This window comes from Sebastes umbrosus, chromosome 2, assembly GCF_015220745.1.
Source record: "Sebastes umbrosus isolate fSebUmb1 chromosome 2, fSebUmb1.pri, whole genome shotgun sequence".
Taxonomy (NCBI): Eukaryota; Metazoa; Chordata; class Actinopteri; order Perciformes; family Sebastidae; genus Sebastes; species Sebastes umbrosus.
This window is the reverse complement of record NC_051270.1, coordinates 31782304-31805472: the sequence shown is the minus strand read 5'-3', so window position 1 is coordinate 31805472 and position 23169 is coordinate 31782304. Positions and strand designations below refer to the sequence as shown.

Genomic DNA, 23169 nt, shown 5'->3' with positions numbered 1-23169 from the left:
GTGTGTGTGACTGAGAGGCAAACTGTAAAGTCGGATGTATAAATACAGCGATCTACTATGTAGAGATAGAGGTTAAGCTACAAACCCTAACTGCTAAAATAGTCACTGTACACACAGTTCAGTAGAGCATCCTATTGAACATCGGTAGCACAGAGCACAGGGGGTAGACGGGGTAAACAGGGTTAGGGTATCCCCAAGTGGCATCAAGCTAGTCCTCCCACTGCCCGTCTCTGTGCCAACATGACCTCGAGACTGGCATGTTAACAACTCTACAAGCGTTGGTTCAAGTGGATGTTACGACAGAAGGATTAGCACAGTCTCCCTGATGGGTGACCGTTCACACCTCGTATCAGAAGAGTTAACCCTGCGTGTCAGTGGCATGTTGTCCAGTTACAGTATATGTGTGTGTGTGCTGTGTATCAGGACCAGGACTCTACTGGGGTATGTGAGGGACGACAGGCTGAAGACGTGAGAGTCAAGTTACAATGACAGCAGGAGAGAGTCGAGGAAGAAGAGGAGAGCAGTGTGTGTGTGTGTGTGTGTGTGTGTGTGTGTGTGTAGAGGGCACCTGTTCAAAATGTGTTTCCCTGTGTAACTCAATCAGATGCAGAAATGGAAGTGTTTTGGAAGAGCTTCGTCCAGAGTTGAATGTTTCATTGGCTACATAAACACTATTGGGACTCACAGCCACGGGTGATTTATTGCTCTTTAAAACACTATATGTCCATAAATATTTTTACAAATAGATCACAGACTCATGAGAGGTTCAGGAGCATTGGCCATCACACCGCTGTTGTTTATATTGTTTTCTGTATATTAATACAAAATGCAAAGAGAAAGTCAGATGGGGTTATTACGTCAGCTGAGTCAAACACATAAATCAAACAGGGTGTAACATACATTCCTAGTAGTCAACACTCAGTTACACAGGAAGCTGTCAAAGTGGAAACACGGCAGGTTTATTACCAGGTCAGGTGTGATAAGAAAGCCGGGATGCATTATCATTAATATTAATACTTACTTAAAAACACAGTCATATCAAAACTCATAATAAAGACACTCATAAAGCAGGCAAGGAAAAACTCAAAAATGTAAACTTAAACTGCAAAAAAACTTTGGGATCTGCTTTTTGTCATATTGCCCTATAGTTAGACAACGTCTAACGTCTAACGTCATGTGATATAAATTCAACTGGAAAACTTTGTAATAATAACAGCAGCAATGACATCAAAAGGCCCAACCCAAAGTCTAACCAGGTGATAATTTATGTGAAACAGGAGGGCATTAACCTAAGCAATATTCCCTCCCTATCACATCCCTATCCTCTGGCACATCCTGTATGCGTTCGTTGGCCAATACAGTTCATATAGTGTGCAATATAATGTGTACATAGTGGGTGGCTAATGTACATAGAGATCAAGGGCAATACATTTACATTATTCCCGGATAGATTGTATATTTTGGCACTGTAATAACATTATTTTCATATTTCGGCACCTAGTGCAACTGTAACTATACTGGAGACATAAAGCTCTCTTAAATTACCTGGATCTTGAATCAATAGTCAGGGAACTGTTGAGTCTGCATCACTAAAATAAACTGCTAAACTAAAAGGACAAACTTCCTGGCTGTCCGGAGGGATTCTGGTTATTAGACACTTGACAAAAAAGCAATAGTCTGTGCAGCCACACCATCATTGAATTACATCTTCACTCATTATTACTGTTCTGTGTGCATTGATTCCCTAAACAGGAATAGAAGATAAAGAATAGAAGAGATGAGAAGCTTTCATTCAATAAAATAAAGAGTTTTTAGTGCAAGCTGTATTCAATAGATGATCACAAATGTTCTTTTCTTTTTTAAAGTATTTTTTTTGACATTTTTTGCCTTTATTAAATACAGTAGAGAGATGACAAGAAATGAGGGGTCAAGGGTCACCTGCTGGATTCGAACTAGGGACACCAATTTCTGATAAAAGTAATAGTTGCCAACTGATAGTCATATTGATCTTTTGACCATCTATTGACCGCTCACTCCTCCCTTTCCAAGACTGCAGTAACGTGAGCTGCCGAGTGCAAAACCGTGGTATCGTCATTCGCCTCGCTCAGAGGCCATCCTTACCATAATAACACTACTTTAGGAGCAACGGAAGTCAGACAGCGGCTGGCAGTACCACGGTTTTGCACTCTGCGGCTCACATTACCGCAGTTTAACAAGCGAGAGAAAACTACGGTGGCCTTCAGGTAATGTAAACACGTGAAAGATTCTCTCTAGAGCCAGTGTGTGGTTTGTCCGTTCTGGGCTACTGTAGAAACCTGGTGGAGCAACATGGTGGACTCCGTGAAGAGGACCCGCTCCCTATGTAGATATGAAGGACTCATTCTAAGCTAACAAAAACACAACGATTGTTAGTTTCAGGTAATTATACACTAATGAAAACATAGTTATGAATATTATATTCCATTTCTGTTAATAGATGCCCTGTAATGATACACACTGGTCCTTTAAGAAATGGTTCCTATATAAACTGCTGACAGCATGTTCTGTGGGATTACATGTCTGTTTGTGGAGTGACATTATTTCTGTAAAGAGATTTGTTGCTGTTGGAAATTTTAAATGTAATATTCAAAAGCAAAATTCTATTTATTTCATTTGGATTGGAGGCAGATAATTCAAAACGTGAACAAATAAAACCATGCAAACTATCTGCATGAATAAAAAACAGTGGGAAAATGTGTTTTTTTTCTGTATAATTTGGGTGAACTGACTCTTTAACAGAATCTGTGTCAGTTCAGCAATTGTTATTGACGCTATGTAAAAGCATACTGCTGGTTGCGTGTGTGTTTGTGATAAGGTGTGTGTGTGTGTTGGGAGTGTGGGAATAGGGGGGCGGTGGTGTACGAAGGTTGGTGGGAGAGTAGACAGGGTGTCCGGCACCAAACCACCTCCCAAAATAAACTCAGTCCCTGCGTCTCTGTGTCTGTGCGGTGGCAGACCCGCGGGCTCCCACAACTCCAGCAGCAGCAGCAGCAGTAGCAGAGAGGAGTCTGGGGCCCGGCGGCCTGTCACAGGAACAACATGTCATCAGCTTCATCGCTCCCCTAATGGCTCTCCTCTAGACCAGAGACAGTGTGTTGCCCCACCAAGGCGGCAGTTTACTCTGCACTCACACACACACACACACACATACGTACATAAACATTCATGCACGCACAAACACTCCTGCTGCCCACTCCCAGCCACTTACAGGCCAGCAGCGGAGAGACTAGGAGGCCCCCTTATGAAAACATGCAGCGGTGCTGGAGATAATGTCTAGCCAGACCCCTGGACTCACGCCAGGCTACCCTCTTAATCTGACGTCCATAGAAATCCCTGCACAGAAACACTGCCAAGGGTCAGTAACACTAGCCAGCTAAAATATTTATCTGTTTGGAGCTGATCCTGACTTAAAGGAAAGGTTTGACATTTTGGGAAATACACATATTCAAGTTCTTGCAGAGATTTGGATGAGAACATCGACACCACTCTCCAGTATGAGTGTGTGTTGAATGTGAAGTTACAGCTAGCAGCTGGTTAGCTAAGCTTAGAATAAAGACTGGAAACAGCTAACCTGGCTTCATCCAAAAATAAAAAAATACAAAAAATAAACCAGATCCTCTAAAGCTCACTTATTAATTTTATTTAGTTTTTATACAGATTAAACAAATAAGATATATCATTGGACAGTTTTCAGTGTTTATGCTAAGCGAAGCTGGCTGTAGCATCATATTTAACAAACAAATATGAGAGTGGTTTCAATCTTCTTATCTAATCCTCTGCAAGAAAACAGATAACCATACTTTCCCAAAATGTCAAACCATTCCTTTAAATATTAAGTTACAGCTAGCAGCAGGTTAGATTAGCTAAGCATAAAAACAGGCATAGTTTGGCTCTGTCTGGTTATAAAAATGACTTCTGACAACTGCTGGCTGAAGCTTGATATTTAGGAAACAGACACGAAAGTGGCAAACTATTACTGAAACAACATCCAAAATTAAAGTGGGGTGAGCATGTTTGCATAAAACATGAACAAGACATATAGCGTGGGAAATGGGGTTTTATTTTTTGAGGATGCTAAGTTACTCAACGTCGTCCAAAAATGTTCAGCCTTCTTAGAACCAAATCCTGCTGCAGTGTGTCATCACAACAGTCAGCAGAATGAACTTTACACCTTCAGAGAGCAAAAGACGTCAAGAAGGTTAGCTGAACTGCTTTCCTTGTTAACAGTTCTCCGTTTAGCAGCACACACCCATCCCTGTCTGCTGGACTTCTGGCACCAGAGAGGGCGTAATCAAGCTTTCTCTCTGCCCTCTCCCTCACAGTTCAGCTCTAATGCTCCACCATCCCTTTGAAACTGCACTCAGCTACCCTTTCAATGAATTTCCATGCACTTTTTTTTTTTCAAGGGCCACATATTTATTTTCTTTCCCTCTCTTTGCGGGTCCGACTCTTCTCACGCTCACCACTGGAGCTAGGCGAGCCGCTGGCTGCACTAGTTAGCTCATTAATCACTCTTCTCCTACTCTCCCCCTCCGTTCTGAGAAACAGAGTCACTAATTAATGGAAAGCACTTTATGACAGAACACAGGGGTTTCCTGGAAATTAACCATTAATCTAGACTTCCATTATAGGTCTAATAGCATGAGGTGGGCGGGGATGGATGGGGTTGAAATGGTGGAAAAGGGTGAAACAAGAGCTGCGTAAAAAAGTGTGTAAAAGCTCATTAATGTTAATGCGAGCATTAGCCACGTTAACAACTGTGCAGGTTGGTGGATGCTGCGTCACCAGCTGTATGTTCAAAGACACATTTCAGATTGTTTAGGTGTTTATGCACCAATGCAGACTCACATGTTGGCTGTTTTGGGGCGTTTATTAGACAATTATAACTAAAGAGAAAGTGGGATAACATGGAGTACAAGCCCTTGACTCCTCTCACTCAGAACATTGTAATTACATGCCATGTGCCGCAGATAATTAGGCCATTATTCATTGGATGCTTCATATTTCCTGATGTCTAACAGAGATTGTTCAGCATAAATTCCCCTTGATTTGATATCCTCCTACACTTAAAGGTCATTTGAAGTTTGACAATATCCTTCCTCATCCACCAGTTCATTGGACACACTGTTGCTGGAAAACACACTTGCTTGCAGGCCAAAACATTGCATTCAGGGAACATATTCTGATATCAGTTTGACTAACAGCTATTTGGGCGTTGGAGTTTGGGACAGCGTATGAGCTCAGGATTTAAGATAAATGCAAAAATGGCCATGTAGCTCTGTAGTACTCAAACTGACACAGATGTTTCCCAGCTAACTATTCCTGTTTTCAAAAAACACGGGACTGTTGGCCAGGAGAACGGTATTCGTATCCCGTGTGAAACCAGAAGTCAACGTTGATTAATTTGTCACTGTCAATGACAAGTTATTTTAAGTTATTTTTTTTTTTTAAAGTTATTTTTTTGGGGACATTTTCCATTTTTATTGGGAGGACAGTGGATAGAGTCTTGGAAAGGGGGGAGAGAGAGAGTGGATGCGGAAAGGGCCACAGGCCGGATTCGAACCCGGGCCGCCGCGGTCAGGACCAAGCCTTGATACATGGACGCCCGCTCTACCAACTGAGCTAACCCAGGCGCCCTATTTTAAGTTATTTTAAGCCAAACCATGACCTTTTCCTAAACCTAACTAAGTAGTTTTGTTGCCTCAACCGAACTAAATAGTTTTGTTGCTTAAAGCTAACCAAGTCGATTATTTCCTAAACCTAACTAAGTATTTTTGTTCCCTAATCCTAACCAAGTTGATTTTTTCCTAGACCTAACTAAGTAGTTTTGTTGCATAAACCTAACCAAGTCGATTTCTTCCTAGACCTAACTAAGTATTTTGTTGCCTTAACCTAACTAAGTCGATCTTTTCCTAAACCTAACTAAGTAGTTTTGTTGCCCTTAACCTAACCAAGTCGACCTTAGAGCAGAAATTGACACGTGCATCACATGTTGCTGGACATTTGTAGGAAAATGCACAAAAAAGCAGGAATAACTTTTCATAAGAAATTATACGAACCGCTTTGTAACCATTGTTATTTATTTCTGAATCAGCACGCTCACTTTAACTTTGTAAACATGTGAGTTCCAGTCAGTCCATATTGTAACCCCTTGGGCAAAGCACACACCAGAACCTTGTCCTGGGATCCTCAGAAAACTGGCTCTGGTTTTGGTAAGGGCCAAGGTTGTAGGACATGATATTTGTGCGTTTGTTTACTTTCACAGTATTGTATTTTGTTTAGACTTCCATCGGGGGGAACAGTATCTAAGAAAACGAGGAAGGAAACGGGATGAAAACAAAGGAAGAGGAAGGGAACCCAGTGTGATGGAGCCTGTCCCTCACTGATCCTGGTTCAGCCGGAGTCATGCGGACAGTGGCGCCACCGCTGCAACTAATGGCTGTGGTCACTCACGGAGGACCTTTTATTTCTTTTTTTAAAATTGAAAGCACAAACAGCCAAACAAAGTAATGAATGGAGGGAGAATTGATGTGGCCTGTTTTAGTTGTTATCACAACTTAAAATCAGTCACTGATCCTCAGAGTGCCCAGGAGGAATATGTATCTGAGAGTTTACAGCCTAGTGGGTGCATCACATTGCTGGATCCTTCGATTAATATAAGCTGCATTAATGTCAATGCATTGTTGTGTGCTTCTTTTTAAAAGTATTTTTGGGCATTTTATGCATTTATTAGAGAAACTACAGTAGTAATACGACAAGAAATGAGAAAGGAAAGAGAGAGGGAATGACATGCAACAAAGGTCCACAGCCAGATTAGAATACGCTGAGGTTCACGGTCGGCGTTTTAACTCACGGCCAGCAGGGTGTCACTGTCCTCTGCTACTTTTAAAGTAAGCAAATACTCTAAAATACTTTTTTAGGTACTGTGGTCAAAAATCATAGTTGTTAGTGACCAAAATATTATATGCGAGGGGGTAAAAAGAGATTTTTTGCCATCACAGAATTAACAGTGAGGGGGCAGGAGCTTCTGAATCAAACTGGCAGCTCTGATATAATATTAAAAAACAATAAGTTATTTAAAAAAAAATTTAGGACATTCTCAGAAAAATTACAGGTTTTAAATGGAGACCTGAAGTATTCAATATTAAATACATTACATGTCAGAATCAGAAATACTTAATTGATCCCCGGGAGGATTTGGGACATTACAGTTGCTCTTATACAAGCATAAAGAAATGTAAGAAGATAGAAATAAAGGAGTATGTAAAATGTTAATTATGTAAATGATGCTACAATATATAACACAATATATGTAGAGAAATATAAAAAAATAATAAAAATAAGAATAAGATATGGGAAATATAGTACAAATATGTGCATCAAATAAATACAATATATAACCACAGTGTAAATAAGCAAATACAAAATCCTGAGAAGTGGGATCTATTGTGTTAAATATACATGAAAGAATAGTATAAATAAGAATTGCAGTATATTAGTATTTATTGAAATAAGGTATATAATAACAGACAAAATATGTATTACAACTGTAAAAGAGTGAAAAAATCTTTAAAACTCAGCTTAATATTATGAAATGTTATTTCACCCAGCTAATTTTCACAGTAACAGACTTTATGGCATGTCCCAGTATTTGTTTGTTTTTATTCTTAAATTACCTTTTTACAAATTTTGTTTATGTGTAGCCTATTTCACAATTTTTTTTTCTTATGGTCGTTTTATTTCATAATGCAAACCACAAAGTCTTTGTCTGTCAAACAAGACAAATAGAGCATAATATAAAATGTATTTGATTATATGACAATGCCATGGTTATATTACATATATCTTATTTATTTAATATTGAATACTTTGGGTCTCCATAGAAATTAAGGTTTAAACCCTGTAAGCACCAAACTTTTTACTGACTATATGTTGCAGATTATCTAGTCATCTTATTTAAACATTGTCTTCTCGGCAGACGGCCATGAAGAACGGCTTCATGTTCACCAATGAGGACGCTTACAGGTTTGAAGCTTTGCGCTCTGTGACCTTGAGGACTGATGACTCGGTTTAGGTTTAACACTTTTGGCTGAGATAGGAGACACTAAGAAAATAATTGTTGTTGTAAATAAAAGGCAATAGTACAGAAAAGCAGGACATACAACAGCCACATGCATGATTCATTCAATACATTCTCCAAAATACACATTATTCAAGTATGTAGCATCACACAACTTAATTTTTGACACAGTGTGTTCAAGTTATTACAAACTCAGAGTGTGTAAGAATGTTACACGTTCCTCGTAAATGATTTATGATCCATTTAGCTCCAGAGTAGAACATTCATCATTAACTTGACATTTCTGCCCGTCTTCTGATTTGTTAATTTGTCCTTGAATCACCTCAAATACATCTTATATCCACGAATGAAGCACTTCATGTAGATGGTGTTTCTCTAAATCAAAAATAACGAGAAGCTAATTCTCACAGTCTCTGACGGTTGAGTGTTTCTTCATGAGATAGCAGCTGTGTGGCGTTGCTGTAGCCAGCAAAACACAACTATTACACCTTCAAGTTCATAACCTTCCCAGTGAGGATTTGGCAGACAACGGTGAGTAACTTAATATAAACGGCCTAACGAGGCTGAACTGAGATTGATGACTAAAACAAACCTCGAGATCCTCAGGATGTTTCAGTCAAGAGATGTTCATGATTTTCAGAGTGCAGGTTGAAATCGGGAAGTTATCTTTGCTGTGCTGATGCCTTTGCACTGCCTTTGTTTCACTATAAACCCCATTTTGGGAGAACTTACTGACAAATATGTTTGTTGCTGCTTGCATGATAGTGCTTTGTCATGTTACTTGATTTATTTGTTATTTGAGAGCAGAGAGAAAGACAGGAGACAATGGAGGAGACAGAGAGAGACGACGGGCAGGAGCACTGCAGTTATATACTTTATGTATTAATCATTAGGCTTCCAAGACACCCTGCTGACCTTGTATGATATTTCTGTTTTTGCATAACTTTTATGTTCAGCTCTGACTCTTTTTGGCTGTGTTATTTATTTTTGTATTATTATTATTATTATTATTATTGCATTTTATTCCCCTTACTCTGGAAAGCATTTTGTGCTTCTTTGTTCTATTTAAACACATTTACTCTAATATGTAATGTCTGAACTGATTTGTTGTTACAATATTATTATATTATTATGTGCATTAAATTAAAGGTCAGATCTGTAACTTAGTAAACCACAAGACTTCCAGGTCTGCTGCATGTTCAATGTTAGTAATCATGATTTTTTACATGCATCCCCGATATCATCATTACTCCACCAAGCAAACAAAAACATCCAATCCATTAATTACATTGCGAAAATATGTTGAAGGAGTACTCCACCGATTAAGCATTGCACTCCTATTCCTTGTCAAAACCTTGTGCCTACATTACCCACAATACAACGCAACTGCCGACAGTTTGGTCGGAGATTTAGGTGTCGTATGGCGGCTAACCTAGCCACGAACTGTTAACATCAAGCAGAGATGAGGAGCGGGCTACAGAGATCTGATCTGGTCTCACTCAACGTATCCTCATATAACGGTTCGTATGATATCTTACGAAAAGTTATTTCTCATTTTTCGTGCGTTTTCCTACAAATATCCAGCAACACGTGACGCACGTGTCAATTCCCACTCGTTACATGCATGCAGTCTTTTCAAAATGAACTTCCGTCTTCACAGGAAACAACTTCGTTAGGTTTAGGCAAGAAAACGACTTAGTTATGTTTAGGAAAAGATCGTGGTTTGGGTTCAAATAACTTCGGAAGTGGCGTAACTTCTGGTTTCACATGGGGGTATGAACATCCGATGAACATCCGGCGAAGGTCCAATGGAGAATTTATTTTGCGGATATTACATGAATTACATTACTTTTTGTAGGTATAGCTCCAAACGGCATCTGAGAACAGCCTGCCTCACTTCATTCTAACTCCACACCAACAGATTTATTTCATTTTCAAAGTTAGACTTCAGCCTCAACTGATGCCGACTCAAGTTTTTCTACACGTATGTAATAGTACTCCCCAAGACCTGTAAACAGACTTTAATGTGTAAAATTGGTGGAGTTCCCCTTTAAAAGTACTCAGTAGGTATCTGGGTTATAGGCTAAGGACACAGTGATTTACTTTTTGTCACCTTATATTTAGTTTAGTATTAACACCAGACCATCTAAACGAAGTGTTGCCTTACAGTGACCGTCACACTCTGGCAGCAGAGCTACATTTTAACTACAATATAAAAGTGCACAGTATTATTTTTAATTCATGTAACAGGGAGACGACAGGATAGATCGTTCTCGGGGAGGTGTTTATGCACAGACACCCAATTCATCTTTATATATGTTAAAGTTCAAAAGCAGCATGAAGAGATGAGACCTGACGTCTGTGGTTTTATTGATTTGTCTTCAGTTTGCAGTTGGTGACAAACAGAAGCAGATGACCGGCTGGTAGCAGACGGAGCGAGATGTCAAACAGAGGTGACAATCTCTGAGGAGGCACCGAGTCTGATGCTCAAGATGCTTTCACACACACACACACACGGAGTCAAACGCAGCACGAATTCTTGACAGCTTCCTTTTAAAGCTACGGTACGGTTTGGAGCTGTGAACGCTGCCTGGCTGGTGTCGTCTTTAAGCTAAAGGATGATGTTGGAAATAGCAATGCTTATTTGTTATTAGCAGGCTATTAAATAGGCATTATCAGTCGCTATTAGCCCCATAAATGTGGGTCAATAGGGGCCTACTACACCTACTAGTAGGTTTTATCATCAATTCACATGGTAGAGCACCGAAAGAAGGTATAAAAGAACAGGACAGCAAACTCTAGCGACCGTAGTAATTATAACAGGAGCAGAAGCGGAAGTCAGGCGTTGTAGTTTAGACAGCGTGAAACTCCATAAGAGGTGGAGGTCAGGGGAAAAAGATGGGACACAGAACACAGGACTTTCACCCAGGAGGCCAGGTTTTGCATCCAATGAAACCAACAACGTGTAGTTGTCTTTGTGTTTGTTGTTATTTTAAGCCAAAACACAATGTTTTTCCCTAAACTTAACTGTTTTGGGGTTTTTTGCCTAAACCTAGAGAAGCCTTTTTGATTGTGTTCAAAACTAGGGCTGTCAAAGTTAACACGATAATAAAATCATTTTAACGCCACTAATTTCTTTACCGCATTAATGTAACTTGCGCTTTTTAGGTTGTACCCAGCTCAGTTTTAAAGCTAGAGTGAGGATACTGGTATCATTTGAAACTAGAAAACCTAAATAAACACTGGAACCAACCACGTCATACTAGCTTAAATAACGCTGCACACTTACGCTAGATTTTGGTGAGGAAAAACTGTCATGGTCCCTTGACCTCTGACCTCGATATATATGAATGAAAATGGGTTCTATGGGTACCCACGAGTCTCCCATTTAAAGACACGCCCACTTTATGATAATCACATGCAGTTTGGGGCAAGTCATAGTCAAGTCAGCACACTGACACACTGACAGCTGTTGTTGCCTGTTGGGCTGCAGTTTGCCATGTTATGATTTGAGCATATTTTTTATGCTAAATGCAGTACCTGTGAGGGTTTCTGGACTATATTTGTCATTGTTTGTGTTGTTAATTGATTTCCAATAATAAATATATACATACATTTGCATAAAGCAGCATATTTGCCCACTTCCATGTTGATAAGAGTATACAATACTTGACAAATTTCCCTTTAAGGTACATTTTGAGCAGATAAAAAATGTGCAATTAATTTACGGTTAATTGTGATTAACTATGGACAATCATGCGATTAATCGCAATTAAATATTTTAAATCGATTGACAGCCCTATTCAAAACGTAACATTTCATTCAGTTTTACGTGTTAGAACGTGTTGCTTTTAAGTTTCACTTTAACTTTTACAACATAGTAAGCGTAGTAGGCCCCTATTGACCCAAATCTATGGTGCTTATAGCGACTGATAACGCCTATTTAATGACCTAATAACATTTGAATCGGGTGGCATATGGATCATAAATGAAAAATGCGTGTCTTGTACTAACACCAGCCACTCCTTCACTACAACCCAAACTGAGAGAAGTGTTTGGGTCAGTGTAGTTTGAGTCAAAACAAGGTGGAAACACAGCAGAGATCATAAACTCGAGGCGGACTACACCCACCGCTCTGCCAAACACACTCAGAGAGCTCTGATTCTGTTTACACAGTGGAGGCTAAATGTTCAAGGGAACACACTCTGCATCGCTTGTAATTGCTTGTGATTCTTTCTCTTCACTTCAAAGACGGGGAGCGCTGTAGTTCAAGGGTCAAAGGCTCGACTGTTGCCCAAATGCCCCCCAATTTCCTGTTTTGTCTGGCTCTGTGAGTGTAAAGGGATCTAAAATGTGAAGGCCAATGAGACAAAAGGCTCCACTTCAGCTGATGCCCTACCCGCTTTCTTTCTCAGGTTTTTTGTTAACTTGTAAGCAGTTATTTTACTCTCACTGGTATAATGGGTTTAAACTTCTTTTTCTTTCTTTTTTTTGCACACAAAGCCTGGAAAGTGGAATGCAGCCTCAACTCCCTTATTTCATCTTGTCAGGATGAACCCTTTTTTATTGCCATGGTAAACAAGAACCTCACTCTCCCACTCTTTTTTTCTTTTCTCTCCATCTTAAATCAGCAGCCAAGACAGGGACTCTAACATGCAGCAAGTTATTTTAGGAGATACTTCTCTGTTGCACCTCAGAGTAAGAGCAGAGACAATGACGTGTTATCAAGAAAAGGCAAAAAAGAGAAGGTTTGCATATGAAAAAGCTTTGAGCAAAAACACCCAAGTGTCCCTTTTCCAGCCAGAGTTTTCCAGAGTTTCTTTTGGTTGAGATAAACATGTACAATTTCTGCACATCTTCTTACAGAAAACACAAAGTACATGTGTGCGTTTTGAGGGGGTGGGGTTACATGCGAGTGAGTGGCCCCAGTGCTAAATTACACTGCAACATGGTTCCTCTCAAAGCCCACATCTGGGATTGGCCCTGACAACTGGATGCCGTGCTGCTCTAATTTTGGTTACTTTGTTTATAACCCTATAATAGAGACAGTGAAGGACCACACGGTAGGAATGAAGGAGGGCAGGACACAGGCAAAGTAGAAGCAGTCATTTTGAAAAAGCTTCTGGGGATTTTAGGAAGAAAGTTAGGTAAAAAGAGCATGTATGAATTCCTATTAAATTAAGGCAAACTTTGTAAATGCTGTGTTGTTTTGTTTCCTTTTAACAGGATTGACACCATCGTAGTGATTCCTCTTAAACTGAAGACTGCAGGTTTCAGCTTGTTGAGTTGGGTATAAGCAGGGATGTAACAATAATGAGAAATCTGTAATTTCATTGGGAGCAGATCTGCCAGCCCACTCACATGAACATAATCACTAAATTCACTTTGTCAACACTGGATAGAGAGAATAAAGTCACTTATAATAAACAACATTTTTCCCCTGAGGACGAAGCTCAGCTCTCCGGATGGAAACAGATAAGTGGTGGTTGGTATTTCTTCAGTATTTGGGGATTAAACTGTCATCTACGCGCTGATTTGTCATCTCTAATCTTAAATCTCTAACCTCAAATATGTGAGCAGTTTCAAGAGCCATTGAAAAAAGACAGGTGATGATGTCTGATTTGTTGCAGCCAGTAAAATTAATGCAATGTTCCGTCTGATGTTATCTCAAACTTTATTTAAAATTATGATTATTATAATATATAACAACCCGCTTGTTGTCCTCTAAAGCCTGAAGCTGCCACATCAATTCAAATAGAAATTCAAATATTGAGCAGGAAATCAAATCTTTTAAAGGATTAAACTAGGTGTTGTTTTGTGGACTCATGTCTTAAGTCAAAGTATGTCTCTGTCCAGTGAAAAGTACGAATCTCCAGGTCTGATGAGTTTTTGTTCTTAGATACAAATTGAAGGATCATATGACTCTGTGTGGATTAAACATCCTCTCAATACATGCTGGATTATGTTCAGAAGTCATTTAAACCTATAACAATGACACTATTAGTCAATCAACAGAAGTTAATCATTGATTGTTTCAATAATCTATAATTTTTTTAATTATCAAGCACAGAAAATGGAATATTTTAGTCGGACTGAACAAACAATGGCTTTGGAAAACGGTAATGACCTTTTCCTCACTATTTCCGTACATCTTATATAAGGATTAATCTGAAAAATAATGAAGACATTAATCTATAATGAAAATAATTCTTCATTAAATTTCTGATTATATTTAATTTCTTGTCGACAAGATGTAGACCAGAAGTAGATAAGAAATGTCTACTTCTATTCCTATTGTAGTGCTTACTGAAAATGACAATAAACGCGTGGTCATAAAAAAGAAAATATATATTAGTTGCGACCCTAATATGGCTAAAACATGACAAAAAAACGTGATAATATCCTTTAAGTTTCTTTTTGAATAAAGTGGCATTCAGCTTTACACCAGTAGACGATCTGCATGTCATCCTGACATCTCAATCAATCCTGCCTATGAATAAAAGTAATGACAGAATTATCCCCCCTAATCAACTCAAATCTCTGTTGAATAAGTATCTATATTTCTCTTTGGATAAGTGGACTGTTATATTATATATTGTTGCCAAACCAAAACAATGGCCCCAATAGAAGTTTTCATCACTTTAATAAGGATGTAAACTAAGTGGACTGAATGGACTAAATTTAAAATTATTGCCAAAGCTTTAGAAAACTCTTAACGGAAAATATGGATACCTCCAATGTGAACTGTCATGGCCTTTACGGTACATTTGACTTAAACATTCCTTCTTTTGATCAAGGAGTCTAAAAGTCCACATTTCTCAATGAGAATTATAACTTCTAACAGTTTGTTAGAGATCCTTTCAGGTGGAAGCAGCCATTTAAAAAACAATTGTTTCTTATAGTTTAATGACTTCACTAGAGAACCAAAAGCACATTTTAGCCTCCAAGGAAAAATGAAAATAATAGCTCAGTACTTTAAGTCATTACTGAAGGCATAACGTTAACAAAAAAAAACTTGAAACACAAACTGGGAACATTTTATTGCAAAAAAAGTTATTTTTTTACCTATTAAATCTTGTTTTCTATTCAGTCGATTTTAGAAGAGCTCACAAACAAAATCATGATTCTACATCAGAAACATTTTAAAAAAATTAAATTAAGTAAAAATAAAAGACATGCCATGACAAAAGTGGAACTGACAGAGTAAATTTTGCAGGCTATAGTTTTTCGACTCATTTTCGTCACGGCACCGCGTGTGTTGGTTAGTGGGGACGTTTGATGGAAATCTGCAGGGGGCCGGTGTGACGTGACTGTGCAACAGCAAAAACTCTTTAAATCTCTGCATGACGATAAACGAGATTTGGACCGTGACAGTATCTAAATAGGGAACGCTTCATTTAATAGTTTAGGCAGAGAATTAGATTACAGGAGAAAAAACAAACAAACATGGAGAACAAGATTCCACCGTATCAGATTGGGATTGAGTTTAATTTAATAACAAAATTTCTTCCTGAATAACTTATGAGCTCCTCGCTATCTGTATATTAGATTCTGTGTATAAAAATACTGCTCCGTCTGCCCCGCAGCATCAGAATCTCTTCATCTGTCTGCGCTCTTGTCTTCTCTGCTTCTTCTCGTTCACTTCCTCTGGTGCCGACGGGCTTTCTGCCATAAACCAGGGGCCCAGGAAGTTCACCCACAGCAGGTGGAGGGCTCGGAACGGGGCCTGACACACACACACACACACACACACACACACACACAGAAGACAAGATCAAATTATGAGATATGAGGAAAGCAGAAAAATAAAATAACAGCTATCTGGAAGGATTAATCAGGGAAGCAGAACATCTTCTTACCAGCATCCAAAGATACCAGAAATAAGAGGAGATTGTGCTGAGCACTTGTACGATGGCTGTGAGCAGGATGACGTCCTTCAGGTGCCTAAAACCAAAACACATACACACAATAAATTACATGTTTCTATGCACGCAGAAGAAGATCTTTGTGCTCTTCAGCAAGGACAAAAAAAAACATGTGACTGCTATTTATTTACGTACTTTTATATATTAACAAGACAATCATATCTTATAATCAATTAATGGTCTTTGTACCTTCAATAAGTTCAACAGAAAACATAGAAATGTGATCAGAGCTTCTATAATATTAATACACAAACTCTACTGAACACTACGTTTATTTCCTTTGATATGTATGGTATATTTAACCACAAACAGAATGAATACAGAATATAATAACCCTAAGACTAAAATATAGTTTTTTTTCTGCCAAAAAAATCTGTTCTTGTCTCAGGGTCACAGTCCTTTATCGCCTTAGCGCTGACTGATGTTCAATTGCAGCATGTTTTAATCTAACATTAAAGCTTCTCTAAACCAGTGGTTCCCAAAGTGGGGTCCGGGGACCCCCAGGGGTCCTTAAGAGAGTTCCAGGGGGTCCCCAGCAAAAAGGGGAATCATTTATTTTCACTATAAATCCATCCATAAGTAACACAATATCAGAATGTATCACTATTTTGGTCGTGGGTTTCATACACTTTCTGTAATAAAACATCTAAAAGCAAAAATCCTTTCAGATGGGGGACTCTTGGACAAAATCTTATCACATGGGGGTCTGTGGTCTAATCTGTGTCAGTTAGAAAAGTTTAGGAACCACTGGTTTATACGACATTGAGAGCATTAATATAGCAGCAAGCAACTATTGTCTATGTAAAGATATAGAGGAGTAATGTCTACCTGAGCAGAGAATGAAGTCTCTCTTCCTATGTGTATCTTGTAATCAGAGCTTCTCTGTGCTTTGTTGACATAGCCGGACCGGGCATGGTTGCCGCTCTGCGCTGCTCTCATACGGCGGAACAAGCTTTGTCCGCTTGGCATTTCACCTCGCTATATTTGTGTTTTTTTTTTAGCTTTTTGTAGCTTCCTGGTTGCTAATTTTTTATAGAGGTTGACGCCCAGAAACGGCCTGAACACAGCAGAATAGGAAGATACACAGACAGATTCTTGTCCCTACCATGTTCCATCAATGAGAGGGTTAGGACAGACTGCTCACAATACACGCCTGAATATATAACCACGTGCATGTCCATGTTTTTTCACATAGTCGTGTTGTTTTCATAGTGTATGTAGACTAAAGATGGAGTTTCTCTTCCCAACATACTTGAACCCTGTTTATATTTTTGGGATTACTCACTCTGCCATTCCCTGCTCCATGTTTAAGTCTATTCCTCCATCCAGCAGACTTCCGTCTTCAGCAAACACTGGCTTGGCCATGGCAGACATGGAGCGGTAACTCCCGACGTACACTGCTAGTGCGAACATGAGATGGAGCTACAGGAGGCAGACAAGGCGTCAGTGACAGGGAGGGATGGAGTGGTACATTTAGATTTGTGGTATGTAGAGATTTTAAATAAAATTGATTAAATGCACTCACCCATGTCCAAAATGAAGACGAACTGTAGAAAACCAAAAGATTTACAGCACCATATATTGCCTGCAGAGGAAGAACAGTGTGTTTGAAATGGGGTTGAACGACATGACAGTATAATGGAACTGCAATGATTAGTCGATTAATCAATTATTTTAATCAACAGAAAATTAATCTGCAGCTATTTTGATAATTGATCGATCAGTTTTACTTTTTCACTATTTGTTATCATTTCATAGACTAAACAATTATTAGATTAATCACAAAAATACTTAGCAGATTAATCAATTATGAAAATAATCATTAGTTTCAGCCCGACAGTAAAATCCATCAAAGATTTTTCAGTACAATTTCTACCACAGTATCAATTTCTTTAATATCTCTGGTAATATTAGGCTTTTGCAGGCGTTGTTGCAAATCAATGAGCAGGACTGCATTATGGTCATTTTGAATTCAGGTGATTTTTGCATCAATTTTAGGCTTTTAAGTCACTGTAATTTTCCAAACAGTTTTATAATTTAATTTCCAATTAATTTACTATATAAAAGATATATTATCGTTATCCCAATTAAAAATTACCTGTACTGTGAAAGAAGATTTTATATGAAAATCAGGTTAACATTAACACAGAGACCACATTAGTGAACTAACATGAGATACCACTAGTTCAAGGACATTTCTTTTTACTAAAACGGTAAAAAAAGGTTAGTGTTCTTACGTTAGCTCCTAGGATGACTCTGGTGTAGAACTTCAGAGTCGCCTCGTTCTCCTCGTAGATCTGCTTCTTTCCCTTTGTGCCAACTTTCCCTTTGGGCTGTGGGGCAAAACACAGAGAGCAGTTTCACCATTATCAAGCTGTTTTTCAACCACTGAATGCATTTTGAGTAAGTAAGGGTGGAAAACAGCTTTTCAGAAATGCTTTTATTATGGTACTTGGCCAGATAGCTGACATTCGTCTTACAGTTTCCGCTAAATAACACTTCAAAACAATATGAAAACCTTAAGATTTGTATTGTATTAATATAAGATCTACAGCTTATCAGACATAAGGTGCTGGAACACGTAACATGTCCACTATCCCATAAACACCAACCAGCTAAATCACTTTGATAAGGGTATTAATGCCGGTTGTTCCTTTTGTGAATCCAAATATAAAACAACTCTGCATCTGTTGTGCTCCTGAATCCATACTGGAACATTTTGGTGTGATGTTCTTGATTTTTGTTTGTCCTTTAAAAGACATATAGCATGGGTATCTTGAATTATTAGAAAGGAAATGAAAGCTAATGTTTTAGTTATGTTATTTGTTTTAAATGGGAAATTACACAAAGTAAGGCTGGGCGATATGGCCAAAATCCTCTATCACGATATATGTCATTTCATATCTCGATAACGATATATATCACAATATAGCATGTTTTCTGGAAGTTCATTAAATAAATAGTCTATATGAAATAACCACACGGTAAAGCCTATTTTTGTATACTCCTATGTGAATTAAATACTTGACAAATGAAACATACTGAGTGTTTTCTCAATTAAGAACTTGAGTTGCAAAATGAACATAATAGATTTAAGTGAAATTATAGTGAAAAAAATTGATAAATATAGGCCTAGTCTATATCGCCATAGAAACAATATAGAATAATATATACAATAGACATTTTGCCAGCCGTAACAGTGAAGCAAAGTACATTTTGTAGCTTTAGACCCCCTTCTTGTATATAAAAATATTATTTTGACATGATTCATTTTCTCAGAGATATTAAGATCATGACAACAGAGGTACTTTATTTACAACTTTTGTTGTAGATCTGCGTCAGTGTACATTTATTATGTTGTTTTTGCTCTGTGCTGTGTTTGTTTTGTTTTATTCTGTTGGTTTCTTGTTTGAACCTCCTTGCAAAGTTGTGTACTCTCTCCACATCAGATCTGCTCCCTCTACAGAGTCTTTCAAAGCACAGCTCAAGACCCACCTCTTCTCTTTGGCTTTTGAATGTACTTGAATTGTGATGACTAATTGGCCTTTTATAAAGCTCATTATAACAGTCTTTTACTCATGGATTTTATCTTGGTCTGTGGATGTGTGTGATTTTGTTGTCTGCTCTGTTGACCTGTTTTTATTCTGCCTATGTCTGTAAAGCACTTTGGTCAGCTCATGTGGTTTTAAATGTGCTATAGAAATAAATTTGACTTGACTTTGACTTATATAGTTAAATACAATGTGCAATATATTATTTTTAAAAGTATGAATTTCAATGAGATAACACCACAACTGTCATACTGAACTAATGACCTGGAAGTGATTAAACCTGCTTGGTACAGCTTTTTGATTTATCTATGATTCAACACTGAAAGATTCAATCAGAGGGTTTTATTGTGTTTATTATTGCCTAAACAGACCAATCTTTAGCTTCTTATGCAGCTTGTGGTGGTCTCACTGTATGTGAGTCACTCTGAGGCACAGCAGCATTAGATGTAGTTCAGTGTTTACTGTAGTGGTGAATCAGCTGTCTGAGGCTCAGTGTCTCTGTAGTAGTGAATGAGCTGTCTGAGGCTCAGTGTCTCTGTAGTAGTGAATCATGTGTCTGAGGCTCAGTGTGTCTCTGTAGTAGTGAATCATGTGTCTGAGGCTCAGTGTGTCTCTGTAGTAGTGAATCAGCTGTCTGAGGCTCAGTGTCTCTGTAGTAGTGAATCAGCTGTCTGAGGCTCAGTGTGTCTCTGTAGTAGTGAATCAGCTGTCTGAGGCTCAGTGTCTCTGTAGTAGTGAATCAGCTGTCTGAGGCTCAGTGTGTCTCTGTAGTAGTGAATCAGCTGTCTGAGGCTCAGTGTGTCTCTGTAGTAGTGAATCAGCTGTCTGAGGCTCAGTGTGTCTCTGTAGTAGTGAATGAGCTGTCTGAGGCTCAGTGTGTCTCTGTAGTAGTGAATGAGCTGTCTGAGGCTCAGTGTGTCTCTGTAGTAGTGAATCAGCTGTCTGAGGCTCAGTGTGTCTCTGTAGTAGTGAATGAGCTGTCTGAGGCTCAGTGTGTCTCTGTAGTAGTGAATCAGCTGTCTGAGGCTCAGTGTGTCTCTGTAGTAGTGAATGAGCTGTCTGAGGCTCAGTGTGTCTCTGTAGTAGTGAATCAGCTGTCTGAGGCTCAGTGTCTCTGTAGTAGTGAATCATGTGTCTGAGGCTCAGTGTGTCTCTGTAGTAGTGAATCATGTGTCTGAGGCTCAGTGTGTCTCTGTAGTAGTGAATCAGCTGTCTGAGGCTCAGTGTGTGTCTGTAGTAGTGAATCAGCTGTCTGAGGCTCAGTGTGTCTCTGTAGTAGTGAATGAGCTGTCTGAGGCTCAGTGTGTCTCTGTAGTAGTGAATCAGCTGTCTGAGGCTCAGTGTGTCTCTGTAGTAGTGAATCAGCTGTCTGAGGCTCAGTGTGTCTCTGTAGTAGTGAATGAGCTGTCTGAGGCTCAGTGTGTCTCTGTAGTAGTGAATCAGCTGTCTGAGGCTCAGTGTGTGTCTGTAGTAGTGAATCATGTGTCTGAGGCTCAGTGTGTCTCTGTAGTAGTGAATCAGCTGTCTGAGGCTCAGTGTGTCTCTGTAGTAGTGAATCATGTGTCTGAGGCTCAGTGTGTCTCTGTAGTAGTGAATCAGCTGTCTGAGGCTCAGTGTGTCTCTGTAGTAGTGAATCAGCTGTCTGAGGCTCAGTGTGTCTCTGTAGTAGTGAATGAGCTGTCTGAGGCTCAGTGTGTCTCTGTAGTAGTGAATCAGCTGTCTGAGGCTCAGTGTGTCTCTGTAGTAGTGAATGAGCTGTCTGAGGCTCAGTGTGTCTCTGTAGTAGTGAATCAGCTGTCTGAGGCTCAGTGTCTCTGTAGTAGTGAATCATGTGTCTGAGGCTCAGTGTGTCTCTGTAGTAGTGAATCATGTGTCTGAGGCTCAGTGTGTCTCTGTAGTAGTGAATCAGCTGTCTGAGGCTCAGTGTGTCTCTGTAGTAGTGAATCAGCTGTCTGAGGCTCAGTGTCTCTGTAGTAGTGAATCAGCTGTCTGAGGCTCAGTGTGTGTCTGTAGTAGTGAATCAGCTGTCTGAGGCTCAGTGTGTCTCTGTAGTAGTGAATGAGCTGTCTGAGGCTCAGTGTGTCTCTGTAGTAGTGAATCAGCTGTCTGAGGCTCAGTGTGTCTCTGTAGTAGTGAATCAGCTGTCTGAGGCTCAGTGTGTCTCTGTAGTAGTGAATGAGCTGTCTGAGGCTCAGTGTGTCTCTGTAGTAGTGAATCAGCTGTCTGAGGCTCAGTGTGTCTCTGTAGTAGTGAATCATGTGTCTGAGGCTCAGTGTGTCTCTGTAGTAGTGAATCAGCTGTCTGAGGCTCAGTGTGTCTCTGTAGTAGTGAATCAGCTGTCTGAGGCTCAGTGTGTCTCTGTAGTAGTGAATCAGCTGTCTGAGGCTCAGTGTCTCTGTAGTAGTGAATCAGCTGTCTGAGGCTCAGTGTGTGTCTGTAGTAGTGAATGAGCTGTCTGAGGCTCAGTGTCTCTGTAGTAGTGAATCATGTGTCTGAGGCTCAGTGTCTCTGTAGTAGTGAATCATGTGTCTGAGGCTCAGTGTGTCTCTGTAGTAGTGAATCAGCTGTCTGAGGCTCAGTGTGTGTCTGTAGTAGTGAATGAGCTGTCTGAGGCTCAGTGTGTGTCTGTAGTAGTGAATGAGCTGTCTGAGGCTCAGTGTGTCTCTGTAGTAGTGAATCATGTGTCTGAGGCTCAGTGTGTCTCTGTAGTAGTGAATGAGCTGTCTGAGGCTCAGTGTGTCTCTGTAGTAGTGAATCATGTCTCTGTTTGTCTCTCATGTGTCTCTGTGTGTCTCACCGCCATTCGCTGCTGTTGGTTTCTTCCTCTTTCGTCTTCTTTGTCATCGACCTGTGAGCCGCCGCCGCTTCTCTCCCTTGTTATGTTATCACTGCATCAAAGAAGAGACTCAGGTGGGCTTTCTTGTAACACATCAGCATTGGAGGCTTCTGATCTGATGGAGGTCTACATATCCGGCGCATGAACGTGTCGTCATCATCTCGTCATCCTCGTGGTGGTAGAGACAGCAGCTCGTGCTCCTCGTGAAGGTAAAGGGTGCCATCTGCTGGTCTTATTATAAAATCAATAAATAGTCAAATTAATAACGTTACCAACGGAAAAAAGATGATATTGAACTGTTGTATTTTTATTTTATTTAATGAAGCTTGTTTTTTTTTACTACTCAGGTGTAATTCATACTGTGCAATATGTTCAGGTGGGATTTCATTTCATTGTCACTGTGCAATATCATTTCCCACTTGTGCAATTTTGTTAATGGTCTGTTTATTGTCAATACTGTACATACTGCTCCTATTTTTATACTTCCATCTATTTAAATGGTTCATATGTTGTTACACTTTGTTTAGCTCTTTTTTTACTGTGTTAGCTGATGCTTCTTGTTTCTGCACTATCCCCTTTGCTGCTGTACACTGCACATCTCCCCACTGCGGGACTAATAAAGGAATATCTCATCTTATCTTATCTTTTTTTATTTGTTGTTAATTCATAAGACTACACTCAATTACAGGCTTTACAATGAGGATTTCTTATTAATGCACAATTTAATGTTTTATTATA

The 23169-nt window shown here is 39.3% G+C and overlaps 1 protein-coding gene across 1 annotated transcript; it reads right to left on the bottom strand.

Moving 5' to 3' along the window:
- Positions 1-15140: 15140 nt before the first annotated feature.
- Positions 15141-22592, bottom strand: tmem208 (transmembrane protein 208). Its single transcript, XM_037758671.1, has 6 exons — positions 22393-22592; positions 18282-18377; positions 17570-17629; positions 17330-17466; positions 15979-16063; positions 15141-15845 (listed from the first exon to the last, which is right to left on the bottom strand). Exons 1-6 carry the CDS (start codon positions 22396-22398, stop codon positions 15708-15710), a joined length of 522 nt encoding a protein of 173 aa, XP_037614599.1. The 5' UTR covers positions 22399-22592; the 3' UTR covers positions 15141-15707.
- Positions 22593-23169: the final 577 nt, after the last annotated feature.

Excerpts from the sequence above, each read along its gene's own strand:
- tmem208 (XM_037758671.1), bottom strand. Across the intron at positions 16,064-17,329 it reads ATGGAGCAGGGAATGGCAGA|GCACCTGAAGGACGTCATCC; the intron begins GTGAGTAATCCC and ends TTTTGGTTTTAG. Across the intron at positions 15,846-15,978 it reads TCTGGTATCTTTGGATGCTG|GCCCCGTTCCGAGCCCTCCA; the intron begins GTAAGAAGATGT and ends TGTGTGTGTCAG.